This window comes from Haliaeetus albicilla, chromosome 17 (assembly GCF_947461875.1).
Source record: "Haliaeetus albicilla chromosome 17, bHalAlb1.1, whole genome shotgun sequence".
NCBI lineage: Eukaryota > Metazoa > Chordata > Aves > Accipitriformes > Accipitridae > Haliaeetus > Haliaeetus albicilla.
Genome location: NC_091499.1, coordinates 12,712,970 through 12,727,427, shown reverse-complemented (window position 1 = coordinate 12,727,427; position 14,458 = coordinate 12,712,970). Strand labels below are relative to the sequence as shown.

At 45.2% G+C, this 14,458-nt stretch overlaps 1 protein-coding gene across 3 annotated transcripts in view; it reads left to right on the top strand.

Annotated features, from left to right (window-relative positions):
- The window catches only part of BACH2 (BTB domain and CNC homolog 2), a 197,100-nt gene that overhangs the window by 164,543 nt on the left and 18,099 nt on the right, over positions 1-14,458 (top strand). For all 3 annotated transcript variants that reach the window (XM_069804871.1, XM_069804872.1, XM_069804873.1), the window contains one exon: positions 7,187-8,731. In XM_069804871.1, the coding sequence (XP_069660972.1) occupies positions 7,187-8,731 (1,545 nt within the window). The remainder of the gene's footprint in view (positions 1-7,186; positions 8,732-14,458) is intronic.

Genomic DNA, 14,458 nt, shown 5'->3' with positions numbered 1-14,458 from the left:
ATCTGTAAGCTGCTGGTGAGAGAACATTTAAATGCTGTTAAATTAAAGAGGGGAAAATGCAGTAAAATACTGGTGTGGCATTGGCTTACAGAAGTACTCTGTTGTTTATCATCTCTTCTTCTGTCTTTTTCCTGCCTCCTGCATGTTCCCGCCCTATGTAAGAGGATCACGGTTTCAATACGGTTCCTGACTGTGTACAGGCTTACTTTGTGCATGTATAGGGACAAGCCATGATAGCTAGCACCGTTGATTTTGCACATGCAGCTGACCTGTTTGAGCCTAGTAATACATTTAAATCTTTCAGAGAGTTTTCCAAAACCAAATAAGCTCAAGCTAGGAAAAACAGAATCTGCCAGGCTCCACCATCCCAAGTAAAAATAACTACGTAAATAACCAGGAGGACTCTTAACTCTTAATGGAATAACAGCTTTGGTGACTGATTTTGGTTATCAGATTACACTCTGAAAATAACTTCTGCACTATACTTGCAATTGGCTGTAAAAGAAAAAAAATACAGTGTGATCTAATTTTAGCAAATAAGATTAGAGTTAATATTTAATCCCAGAGACCTTCTTCAGGCTGTGGAAAAAAATAGCAGCAGCTAACTGTCACTAATCTTATCTCCTATTTCTAGCATGTGTTTGATTATATAAGTTGTAGTGTTAGGAACATGCTGGCCAAGTGAGAAGTTAGTAGTTTGTTTGCTACATCCTTGGGCTTATTAGACAAACTTCAGGGCTGAGAGGGATTTAAAAGGTCTTCACACATGCCTTTAGACTGCAATAGCAACACTGACAGGTTAACAAAATGGGTACCACAATAGGCCCACTACAAAACAGTTCGCGAATAACGGATCAATTTCGAGTTCTGCAAGAAACGGTCACATTTCTTCTATGTTTCTATCCAACTGTTTTAAATTAATATTTAGTTTGGGATTTGATATTCGGCATGTGAGGTTTGATTCAATTTTCCTTTCTTCCTTCCCCACAAAATGTTTGGAGATTAGAGATGAGGGGTTTCTAACTGTTTTTAGGTGCCTGGTGATGAATTTAACCTGAAAATCAAAATACTAAAAATATAATCCATAATCCTACAAGCAGCTTGCATGCTTCACAGAAAACCCATCAGTACTCCTATTGATTTCAGCAAGGCTACTCAAATGTGTAAAGATAATAATCTGCGCCTGTGCTGCTCCGTCAGGACTTTTGTGTTCTCAGTGGGTCTGAAGGTCTGACCATCTAATTTACCCCCAAGACGGTGGGATTTAGCAGCTAATGTTCTGCAGATCTCATTGTGTCCCCAGAGGGGAGGAGGGGGCTCTGCCCTCCCACGCCACCACCAATGAGCTTGTTCTTTGAATATGCCCTAGGTATGCTTTATTTGAAAAGGAACAATTGCGTGTACATTAGCTGTTGAACTTTGATGCTGTTTTCTAGAAGGTCTTTGGCACTGTGCCCTAATTAACATGGAAATTAGGCCTGGAAAAGCCTACCAAATTAAAGCCCACCTCACTGGAACTAGGTTGTGCTTTGTTAGTTTTGCTTTGCAGTACTCAGATATAAAGTATCCATCATCTTCCCTAGAAAGCCTTTCAAGATCTCTCTGAATTTGCTGTTAGGTTAAGAGTCAGGAAAAAATCCCTACATTTTCATTTCTTCAGTTTCTTCTCACTGCAGTCGGCAATAGCACCCCATATCAAACTAGACAATTTTTCTCTGTTCTTGATGTTAGTATGCATCAGATTACTGTAAACATTCTCTTGCTCCATTTTAGATATTGCCTTGCCAAGTTTTACATTCCTGCATGTTTACAGTGATCTTTCCTTGCCCTTAATCACTTTTCCCCTCTTTAAATTGAACTCAGACTTGCTGGCATTTTGCAGGGGTTGACCTTCCCTGCTCCAGATGCAGCTTTTCATACAGATGCCATTCGGAGCAGGGTTACCAGACATCCATGTTTCCCTTGGAAATAACCTTTTTTTCCTCCTGTAAGAAATACTGTCTGTGCAGAATCGGAGGATTTTGTCTATTTGTCTGGGATTTTGAGACATCTGGAAGTCTGGGCAGCCAGCTAATGAGCATGCACTGATGAACTCTGCAGCACACAGCAAGTCCAGCCCATCCACAAAAATGTCAGACCTCTTCATGTGCTCTGAGGCCACGTCCCGTGTGTTCAAAACAATGCAGAGGCCTCCACAGCATGCTTGATCGGCCATTGTGGAGGAGACCCAATACAACGGGGAGCCAGAGAGAGTTCACCCACAGTTCTGTGTCTCCCGTGGCGCCTGTTGGTGTGTGTACAACTACATTTAAAATAGAATTTCTGGCCTAGAAGTCCCTTATGAAAATACAACGTTCCTAACGTGGAAGTGAGCTAACCCTGCTCCTAATTTTAGAATAGTGTGTGCCCAGTACTAGGAAAACGCTGTGCTAAAAACGGTCTATATTTGCATCTGTAATGCTGCCTTCTTTACTAGCATTTGTCATTGCTGACTCTCATTTCAGCTTCTTATTCTCCCATCTGACAGTGACCAGTATTGTTTTCCTTGAATTAGCCAGTTTTTCATTAGTGATACAATACCGACCAAGGAAGAAGGGAAGGCAGAGAGTATAACAATGATTCAACTATTTCTCCAAAAGGAAGCAGCATTACCCGGAATGCATCGAGGAAATATAATGAGAGATGATGGAGGAAAATAAGGGAAGGAAGATTTCCTCACGAGGAGGTTTTAAGTAGAGTCTGGCAATGATCTCCCAAAGGAAGTAGTGGAAGGCTGGTCACTTAAATCAATTAAAACTAACCAGTGCATCACACTCCACAGGACTCTGTAAGGAGAAAAGCAGTGTCGGACTGAACTAAAATAGATTTTGCATGCTTATTTTCTGCAGGGCTGCTGTCTATATTTTGCTGGTAGATTCAATATGGCTAATGCTGATTAACAACTCTATTGATGGTGATTATATCATTGCATTATTTCCAGCCCGTTCCCCAGTATCATAAACTCATGAGGGCATGGACATACAAAACATATCCCCTGGCTCGGCTAGCTCAATCTGAAAGACAGGTGGCAGATAAAGGGCTGGAGAACTTTCTTTCACCTTAGCAGTGGTCAGGCTTGTTATCACCACAATGCTGAATTGACGTAGAGCTCTGTACCACATGGTGAGCGTGGGGTACCTGTGGCAGCATGGCAGAGGCAGGAGCTGCTCGTGGACCCCCGGTTCTTGATCTCTTGGATTGCTGTAGAGCAGGAAGATGTGCCCAATGGCTTAGGTATGGCTGCAGTACCGTGTTCACTGTGCACTAGGTGTGCAGAAGGGTTTTAATGCATACAAGACCAGCTGGGGACAGGAGCAAGGCAAAAGAACAAGTGATTCATCCTTAGACTTGGCAGCATGTTTGGCATGTTTCAAGTACACAAGAGAAGTCCTCTCCTAGCCTGCCTTGAAAGATAAGGGAAAGCAAGCCTCCAAGAAGCTGAGATCTTTGCTTTGCTTTTCTTGTCTGTGTGGGCATTGCTGGTTTGTATGTACATTTCACCTTTTCTCTGCCTGATTTTCTTGTAGCCAGTCAATTCCATTTAAACAATAGAAACAGGTAGAAATTGAAATAAGGCAAATGATCGGAGGGCAGGGAAGCAGGGACTTGGCATATGAGCTTGGACAAGGTGCCCAGTGGAGGTTCTCACAAATTGACCTGCCTACTTAAACATTAATTTACATGGAAAACAAGGTTCAAAAGCAAAGAAATCTTGGACATATGGCATCTTATTTACAGTAGGGAAAAAAATAAACTGAGATTGTTGCTGGCATGTGTTTTACCCATCCAGCAAAGGTCTCTCTCGTGTAAATGGAGACTGTTATATCAGAGAAATGATCTGTTTCCTTCTGCAAACACAGATCAACTTGGTTTCACTAACTGTTTTCACTGGGATGCATCAGTCAGGTCAAATCATTTTAGAAGACTGATCTTACCTCTTCCTACAGAAATGCGTGTGTGATGGTAATACACGCAGCTTCAAAGCCTTTTCTTTCCCAACGTGCAGTGCTCATAGCCACGCTCCAGCGCCTTGATCGCAGCCTTCCTGCCAAAATGCATCAGATGCGGGCAGTCCCAAAGCTTGTGGGGCTGAGGCAGGGGACCCACCACGGGATCCAAATCAATATTTAGACAGCTTCAGGCAACAGAGATTGCGCTGGCTTTCACACTTGGCCGCAAGCTTTGCATCCATTTGTTTCCAAAGTTATTGTTTGTGCAGTTTCAAGCATTGGCACTTGAGAGATTCCTCCCTGAGGGCAATGACAAGCACCGAGTGCTTGAAAAGAAACTCTCCCTCTGGATCGGAAGATTGTGAGAGAGAGGAAAGTTGTGTCACGGGGTAAGATCTTGTAAGAAGGTCAAGCCGCACGTTTGACCAGCATTTTCATCATCCTTCACTTGAGGCGTCTGCCGGGCATCATGGGGAGCCCACAGCGCAATCTCAGGCTCTGCTTCTGATACATCCAGTGCAGCACAGCTGTAACAGCTGTCTTGCTGCTGTTTGTTATCACAGTGGTTTATTAGGAGCAAAAACCTGAGTCATCGTGGGAGACAGCCTTGCTGTGGGATGGTATGAGTCAGCCCGAGGCTCTGCAGCATGCCTGCGCTGGGGGGGCGGGCAGGTGGGTGAAACCCTGGCCCAGCACAGAAAATTATTTTAATTTGCTTTCCAGTCATTCCACCTAGTGGCCAAGTGACACAACTGCCAGGAGACCTGGGTTTGTGCTCCAGAGTCCCTCCTCATCAAAAGGAGCCCAAAAACCCCAGAAGGTATTTATAGCTGCTCCTACAGACCTGTGCTGCTGCAGAGCTTACAAGATGTAGGAATGTATAAGCCCCCACACTGAAGATCTTACCAAAGAGAAACATCAGCCTGCGAGAAGCTCATTAAGTTCCCAAGCAATTTTGTTAATCATGCTGTGTAGATAAAATGCGGATAGGCCTTTAGTGAGCTGATAATCTAACAAATAGGCAGAAAGTGTAACACTGATAAAGCAGCGATTGGTTTAATAGCCCGCTGTAAATCTAGGCAATTCTGTACCAGAGGCATATTGTAAAACAGGAATGTGCAAGTGTGTAAGCATGTGCATGAAAATACACTGTTTCTTAAAATAGCAGATACAACAGTAATATTATGTATGGAAAAGCTATTGGTAGCAATTTCAGAGGTGTTTAAAAATATTTTTCTCTCCATCAAGTCTGCACCACTTGTGGTATCTTCATAATCCAGCATCACAAGTGCCGATCTATGAATAACAAAGGCTTGGTTTTGGAAGTCAGGATTTTCTGTAAAAATCTGTGAGCTCTATCACTGGTCCTGAGGCAGTGTAGGGAATTTATAGGCTTTTCATTGGGATGAACCAAATTATTCACTCAGATATATGCTAATCAGGAATAAAACCATCACAAATTCATGGCCTGATGTCTCACCAACCTCTTGAGCAGCTTCTTGCTCAGTGGTGTTAATTCAGTTGGAAGGACACGGAAAAGCAGCTCATCTTCAGGGTGTCCCATACCTACTGGATAGGATATCCTTCTGAGGAGCTGGGAAATGTGAGTCTGGGAAAGGGACCTGATCTCCTACTTTCTAGGTCCCTCTTCTGATCTTTAGACCATTTTATGAAAAGGGGACAGCAGTGCTTCCTCTTCTTCTTTGTTTTAAAAGAAGAAACTAAGCTGGGAACACCAACCAGAGACACCTACAGCCAGAAGGAGGTTGCAAGCTGTGCATCCCAACCTCACATGGGCATGCAGGTGTTTGGCTGCTCTGAATCCCATCTAGATGCCTTTCCTTGGTATGCAAAGCACAGGGAACTCGGGTTTGTGAATACCACTTGCAAGCACGTCAAGAAGGTGTCTTGGTGAATCAAGACTGAAGTGACTTACCTGGCAAGGGTCATGTGGAAGGTGGTTGGTGCAATGAGAAATTGAGTTGTGGTCTCCCACATCTCAGCCTAGTGGCCAAACCACTGAATCTCATTCTTGTGCAGAAACCTTTATCCTTGATGGTGAGCCCTGGTTTTGAAGCAGCCTCTCGCTGCTTCATGAAGAATAGTTTTTCCAGTACCTTTGTTTCCTGCCCATTGGGGGGAAAAAAATTCAACAGAAGTTAGCACCAGTGCATTTTTTGTCAAAAAATAGACAATATCTATAGTTTACCATGTGATGTAGCAAGTTATTTGATAGTTATGTGTGAAGATGCCACTGTAAAAAATCTGGGGGGAGAAAGTGTGTGTTTTTTAATATATGATATGTGAATGTAAAATATAGATGGTATGATGAGAAAAAAAGGACAAGTAGTGGTGCATAACTGAGACCTGGAACAGTTGATTGAAGATCACTCTCCTGGAAACAGTTGTTACTCTTTCTGCAAAGAAAATGGTGGAAAATTAAGTACTGAGGTGGGACTCTGACTAATTTGTATCACTTTTGAACTATGAATATGGATTTCTTTCCTGTTAGCTGTACCTTAGATTCACTAAAATAAGGAACAGTATGAGGAGAATAATTTCCATGGGATGGAGAAAAGAGCTGTGCAGTCAATACTTACCTGTTATTTATTCAGCAATGGCTTGCAAAAATTTGAGAAGAAAAAAAGAAACGGGTTTGCTTTTGAAAGAGGCAGAAAGATACTTTCTGTTGAATTTTGCTGTCATATTAAATGTTTCCTTCCCAAAACACTTTTGAGATTGAAGTGGTATCTTAAGCTTGAAACCACTGTTCACCAGAGATTCCATCAGGGCAGAAGAATCAAAATTGAATTGGTACTTTCATGGTAGTGTGCTGCATCACAGTTAAAATAAGATCCATCGAAGAATTGGCAGTGTCTACACCAGTCTGGTTTTTTTCAGTCTTTTATTAGAGCAGAGGCTTAGTTCATAGGTCTTCAAGGTATTTGGGAAAAACAGTGCTCAGCTCAACCTGTACAATGATGTACAGGAGCAACATAAAGGGAGCACTGCTAGTTACTGGATATAGCATCATTGCTGGCATGATAGAATAACTGGTACTGAGCAGTATTTATTTCTGGACACTAGATCTGTTAGGTTATCTAACTACTTGATGAAGGACTTGGGATGATAGCAAGGACTTGGGATGATAGCAAGAACTGATGGTAACGCTGGCAATTTCCCTCTTTTTTTTGCAGGTCACTGTCAGGGGATTTGGTCCATTGTTACAGTTTGCCTACACTGCTAAGCTGTTACTCAGCAGAGAAAACATCCAGGAGGTCATCCACTGCGCTGAATTCCTGCGCATGCACAACCTGGAGGACTCCTGCTTCAGCTTCCTTCAGACGCAGCTGCTGAACAATGAAGATGGCCTGTTCCTGTGCAAAAAAGATACCACCTGTCAGCGCATGCATGATGAGGAGAACTCAGATGGAGACGAAGAGGAGACAATGGAATCAGAGACGTCAAAAATATCTTGCCCAAGAGAGAGGATGCACCAAGAGCCCTTCAATTTTGAAACCACTGTTGCTGGAGCAGACAAAGGCGAAGGGATGCTGCCTGACTCTGACATGCTGAGAGATAGCAAGGACAATTTGGACAAAGACGCGGTAACACGGTACCCCAGATACAAGAAATACCAGCTTGCTTGTACCAAGAATGTCTACAACACATCACACATCAGTACCTCAGGTTTTGCAAGCACATTCAGTGAAGAGAGCTCTGGAAATGGCCTCAAATCAGGACTTGCTATGGGGCAGATAAAAAGCGAGCCTCAGAATGAAGAGAACGATGAAGAAAGCATCACGCTTTGCCTGTCTGGAGATGAACCTGACATCAGGGATAAAGAAGGGGATGTTGAAATGGACAGGAAACAGCCAAGCCCCACTTGTGTTGACAGGCCAAAAAGTGGGTCCTCTCCTTCTTGCTTGCGGTCTTTCTTCAACAGAACAAAAAGCATAGATTTGGTTGGCTTCCCCAGCACTTCCCAACAGCACTTTGGCAGGAGTCCAGCATGCCCTTTTGAAAAAGGGACAACTCAGGGTGACCACAAAACTGATTACATCCCTTTCACAGGGAACTATGGACAGTCCCATGCCATGCAGAAGGATGCTTCCAACTTCACAGTGGGATCACCGCTCAGGGGGCCCGGCTTTGAAACTCTCTGTAAGCAAGAAGGGGAGCTGGACAGGAGGAGTGTTATATTCTCTTCAAACGCTTGTGACCAAGTAAACACTTCGGTGCATTCATATTCCGGTGTGAGCAGCTTGGACAAAGACCTCACTGAGACTGTGCCAAAGGGTCTGTGGGCTGGCGGTAGCCAGTCTCTCCCCAGCTCTCAGACCTATTCACACAGCGGACTGACAGCTGATCACTTGCCGGGAAGGATGCGGCCGAACACCAGCTGTCCGGTGCCAATTAAAGTTTGCCCTCGCTCTCCTCCTTTGGAAACCAGAACCAGGACCTCCAGCTCGTGCTCTTCCTACTCATACGCAGAGGACGGCAGCGGCGGCTCTCCCTGCAGTCTGCGTCTTTGCGAGCTCTCCTCTTCCCCTTGCTCCCAAGGCCCCCGATTCCTGGCGCCCGAGCACCAGGAGCCCGGCGTGATGGGAGATGGATTGTACAACCCGGTCCGAGCCCAGATTAAATGTGAGCCATCCTATGGAACAAACTCCAGCGATGAGTCTGGGTCATTCTCAGAAGCAGACAGTGAATCATGTCCTGTGCAAGACAGAGGGCATGAGGTAGGGATTTAAGATAAGTACATATATCACAGTCGTTGTGACCCAATTAATCACTCCTTGATTCTCTTGAATGACTTGGCATTTCCCCAGCACTTTCTTTGTTTACAGAGGCAAAGAGTAACTTCTTTTTATTCCCTCATCAGCTGAGTGTGCGTGGCTGACTTCACGTTAAATAGGTCTGCTTGACCTCCGAGGTGTTTGGCGTGTATCAGAATTTGGGTATGGGACAACAACAAACTGCTGAATGATGAGAGCGCGTTGATGTGCTTAGGAGTCTGCTAGCAGTGTCTTGTCCTCCTCCCTCCCTCGCCCACTTGCATGGCACAAAGCACTGTTCCTCATCCTTAATTTGCGGAGGTGGTTCCAGCTCCGCTTGTTACGGCTGCTGGTGTGTCTGAGCACCCTCAAGCCATGCCTTCGCTGACACCGAGGGTCAAGCAGCTGGCTCAAAGAGCCCCTGCTGCATATTGCTAACAGCCCAAGTAGAGGAGGCAGACAGAGTGGGAGGAGAAAGAGGTGTGAAATTACTTGAACAGTTGCATAGCTGGCCACCCTCAGCAGTGGGAATGGTATTCAAGTCATCTTCCCTCTGTGTGTTCGTGTGTCTCGCACATGCAGGTAATGGGTTTTGCCTCTGTTAAGTGACAACTGAGATGATGTTTCCTGCCTGTGACCCCACTTTGTTTGGTGGTGAGCTCTAGCAGCTGTTGCATAAATGTTTCAAAGAGAAGTTATCCTTTAATTTCCAGGACTGTTAGGAGAATGGCAGGGGGATGGTCTGGGGCTGAAATCAAGCTGTGAATTTCCATGCAGCTCTCCCGTGAGAGGGAGGAGAAAGGGGGCCTGCTCTAAAACTAGAGATGGGCCAGCTGGAGATGCGGTGGTGATAACTGGCTAACCGTGATCAACTAAACTGTCTGTGTGAAGTCAGTAATTTGAGGGAAGACTTAAATCATGGAGATGTTTTGTGAAGCCCAGAAACTGAAAAAAGACTGGATGTTTTCATAGAGTTTCATTAGGAAACTACATGACCTGGAGAGCATCTGGGTGAAGTCGCCTATCTGGCTCCTCTGGTAATGCTGAAATGCTCCACTGAGAGCTTGTGCTTTGGCGTGGGGAGCAGCAAGTGCAAGTCTGGGGGGTTCATGTGCTGTGAGCACCCAGTTCAGAGCCAGGGGGGCCTAGTTGTGGGCTAAGGATGAAAAGAGTGAACTTTTATTTTATCCCTCAAACCTTATTCCAGCTACATCCCAGACTCTGGAAGATGTCTTTCAGACAGATGTGGGTGGTTCCTTTAGTTGGTTGCTTAGCTCTAAGGAAGGGCTGAAGATCCTGGGGAGCCTCAGGCGTCCTAATCCCTGTCATGCAGTACCGGTGGTTTTGAGAGGACAGTTCTTGTTTGTCCCCATGTCCTGAGCTGGAGACAATGCAGAAGGGAGAGGAGTCTCCTTGGGAGGCTGCCTGGGATACTGTGAAGTGGGATACTGTGACCTAATTCACAAAGCCCTACAGCAGAACCACTCTGCTTGGCCATGCCAAGGTTACTGGGTGAAGTCCTGCCTTTACAAGGGGTGGAAGGGAGCAGGGAGTGGGACCGAGGGGAGCACCGGATCTCCACCCACGCGTGCTGCTTGCTCAGCGAGGGCTAATGCGCAGCATGAGGCAGCGAAGAAGACGGGAGGTTAGCCTTTTGGGGTTTGATGATTAATTAGCTGTCATAATCGGCTAATTGTGTGGAGATGCTGCTGCAGAAACAAGCCCGAAGAGTCAAATGAGAAGGTTATAGGGGACTGGTGGTGGTTTCCCAAAGAAAGTATGCGAATGTATGCAGGAGACCGTGGATGAGAGGAGGGACATTCACAAGAGGCACAAACGGGTGGGCTACAGGAGGCCATCTTGGTGTGCCGCTGGCAGGCAGACATGTCTGGCTCTGGGGCAGAGCTGGGAAGGGTTTGCTCCACTCCTGGTTTTGCTGCTAGTTTCCTCCTGGGAAGATTTTCTGCACTGTGCTGAACAAGTTTTCTCCCTGGGGCTGCTGCTAAGGTGCTTTTTTTTTTTTTTCCCAGGGCATTTTGATTAGGACTGCTAGGCATTAAAAATGTGATGAGGAAATCATTGCTCCGTGAGGTTGCATTACAGTATCCTGAACCAGCAAAGGGTAAACAGATCACACCAGTGCTTCGGTACAGAGTTTGTCTGAAAAATGAATCTGTAAAGGTTGTTACCAATACGAGGACATTGCAGCCTCATTAAACAATGCTGTATTTATACAGCGACTTGGGGTGTATATCTTGCAATCCTGCAAGATCTGCTGCTGTGGAAACCTCAGTGAAGAATATGTTAAACCAAGGGGTAGAAAGTATCTAATAGCAGCAGGAAGTTCTTGTATAAGTCGCTCTACCTACTTTTAGCAGTTTGTCTGCCATTAAAACAGCAGGAGAGACTCACAGGAGTCTGAAACGGGCTGCTTTCTGTCTTTCGCTTCCCTGCAAGCTGCATGGGAATCTTTCTCCAGTCCCAAAATTGTCAGTTTGCCCTTGCTGTCCTGATGACTTCCCAGATGGGTCCCTTGCCCCCTGCCATATCAGGCCACACAGTGTTTGCTGGGCTTCTCTTCAAAAAGCATCTGATAAGATAGCTGGGGGTGACACACAGGCAGTCACGCCTCCGGAGAGTGGCTGCACAGGCTTTTCTGCTGCAGGTAGGCTTTTTTTGGGTGGGACGGCCTGATGGGAATAAGCCTGATGGACTCTGACCCTTGGTTATCTCATGGGGCTGCTCAGTTCCCCTGGAATTTGGACCTTGTTGGTCTTGATTTGGGTCCCAGAGTGCTGTTGGTGCCAGAATTAATGTCACAAAACATTATTTGCTGGTGTATTGATTGTGTGAGAAGTTGGTGAAAGGTTTCTTCTCTCTGCTTTTTTTGGGCACTCTGCTTTCCCGCAGGCAGATGCCATTCAGGAGCACATGCCCAAGTTGTTTTGTGCCAAAAGTGGGGTGCTAGGGCTCAGCAGGCATGCCATGTGGGTGAAGGTGACCCCACTTCGTGGCCCAACTCCCCATCCCATAGGGGGTGCAGACTGCAGTCGGCATTGTCAGAGGAGGTGGTGGTCCCCACAACACTGCTGGTAAATCCTCTCCAGAATGTCTTTGCCTTTCGTTTTCCTTCCTGTTAAGGGAGCCACACAGAATCTTCTGAAATTTCCCTTTCTTAAGGCTTCGTGATAGAAGCAGCAAGTGCAATGTGGGGTGTCCACATGTTATGGAGTTGCAGGAACGGGGCCGTTACTTGAGCTGCTGGGACATTACAGAAATATTTAACAGTTTGTGTTGCTCTTTTCACCCAGCTCCCTCAGGCCTCCACAGGTTGTTAAAAATCAATTATTGGAATATAATACTACAGAGAAGACTCAGGCTTGGTGCTTGCAGGCAGGTTCTGACAATCCTGCTTAAAATAGCAACAACAAAACAATAAGCCCTGAAATAATGAATTGTTGAGAAGGAAGTAGTCTGTCAATCTGTTAACCTACTTAGGAACAGAAACTTCAGCTCTACCTACTTTTCCTGATATTCCTTTTCTTCAGCAAATATCCATGGGTTTTTTTCTGCTAGAAAACTTGTAAAAAATATTGTACTACTAAACCAGTTAAAAAGAAATCTCAGCTCAGTCTAATTTGATGAGTGAGTTTTCTTAGGAAAAGAACAAACAAGAGGAGGAGGTAAGAGGTGGAGTTTTCCAAGAACTATTACTATCTAGAGAATTGTATTCGATGTGTCTTTCATTTATATTTCAAAAGAATTTCCCACCTGGGTTCGTGACTCACTTTTCAAAGGAAATTTTCAGAAAGGCAAAGCTAATGCAGTTGGACCACTGAGGATATTGTAGACAAATAACCTTTAGGGAGAGCCCAAACCCCTCCATGTTAAGCGACAAGCAGCTACCCTTTGTCTGCTCGTCTGCTGATGTTTACCAAAGTACTGAAAGTCAGAGCCCCAGTAAAAGCTGGTAAACCAAAGTTGCTCTACCAGAAATCTACTGGAGCTGTGCTGAATTACCTAAACTGAGTCTTCTTCACTGCTTAATATTTCTACTTAGTGAAGAAATTAACATAGAAAGAAGGACAACCAAGAAAAATACACGTTAAGGTGTTAACTTGCTTTTGTATGTAGTTCCTCTCCAGAATCGTGTGATCGGTCATCCCGGATTTCCTGTAGGTTTACAAATTTGAAAATGAGAAAGTTACTCTCCACGTTCTTCTCTCATGGATGTTCTCCTAACCAGGATCCTCAGCGGCATCAGCAGAGCACTTGGAACTGTGTTTGGCAAGATCTGGTTAAACAGAGTCTTGTCAAACATCAGTCTTCTAAGATAAACTTCATGGCAGTTTTGTTTTCTTTCCTCTCTTCAGCAGGACTGGTATCCGTGCTGGTATCAGAGAATTACTGGATTACAACAACAGTGAGAGTCTTCCATTACAAGCTTGAAATTTCAGGAAGGTCCTTTTAAACACTGTATTATTTCATTCCAGCCTACAATCAATTCTTTTATGCCCTGAGCTGAAGACCTTGCTGGAGCTCTTGAAAGAGTCTCCAGTTCTTGAATTTTTTTCTGCAAAAGCAGATTTTTCAGAGAAATACTGCACTTTATCCTCCCTCACTTCACTGCCTGCTCTGCCCTTCTCAGATGCACCTACAGCTTCTGTCAGTGTTTCTGTGCTATCCCTTGTCTCAGAAAAGCCTAATAATGGGCAGGAGTATTGTATTGTTGTGCCCTTTGAAGGGCTGGAAGCTGGGGACACTGAATGGGCAGTGAATGGGAAGAGGACAGCCCAGCATTTTAAGCACCAGTGGTGTGTGATCCGAATACAAGTCCAAGTCCTGGGCTAAAGGATGAGAACTCCATCCACTTCTGATTGTTGTGTTAAAGTACTCAGCCATGGGACTAGCCCCTTCCCCCAGTTCTCTGAGGCAGGTGGCAAACCAAAAGGTTACTCAGGCTGCCTGCACTAAGTGCATAGCAGTGCCCCCTCATGCAGCATTTGCTGACCTAAACACCTCTCGTGGCCCTGAGGAGGTGAGGCTGGAGTTGACCTTAGGCAACTGCGTGGCCATCAGTTGTGTTGTGGCAGATAGGACAGGCTGTTTGCAGTGGGACCTGCTGATCAAGGCCATTTCAGACCTGGTTTGTTGACACAATGGTAGATCTTCACTGCCTGGGCTCACTGTTCTCCTCTTGCAGTCCTCTGCCATCTTGGTGTGGCTGACAACTGAAAAGAAGAGGTGCTTTGAAGGTTTTACCTATGCCAGTAGACAGCAGGGTGAGGAAACAAGTGAGAGTGCATCCTGCCTGTCCTCTCTCTTACACAAAGTGTGGCCCACTGGCTTTGTGCTTCTTAGATAGCCTCTGTCAAGGTGAAATCAGATAGGTCTCTATTCTGTGGGACCACAAGTGGTGCCTGAAATAGTGTGTAGGCAATCAAGCCCCTAACACAGGTGGACGCACCTCAATTCCTGTCCTGGGATGAATTTCTTCCTGAGCGTTTGTGGAAGACAGACTTACATCCTAAGGAAGAAACTAGAAAAAACAGCATTAATGTGTTGGACTCTTCTATGTGAAGCAAATTACCCCTTTCTACATCAAAAAAAGCATTGATATGATTCAGCCCATGTGCTGGATTGCTTGGGTGGGTCCTGAGAGGTTTCCAAGGGCTGGGCAATTTTAAGTGT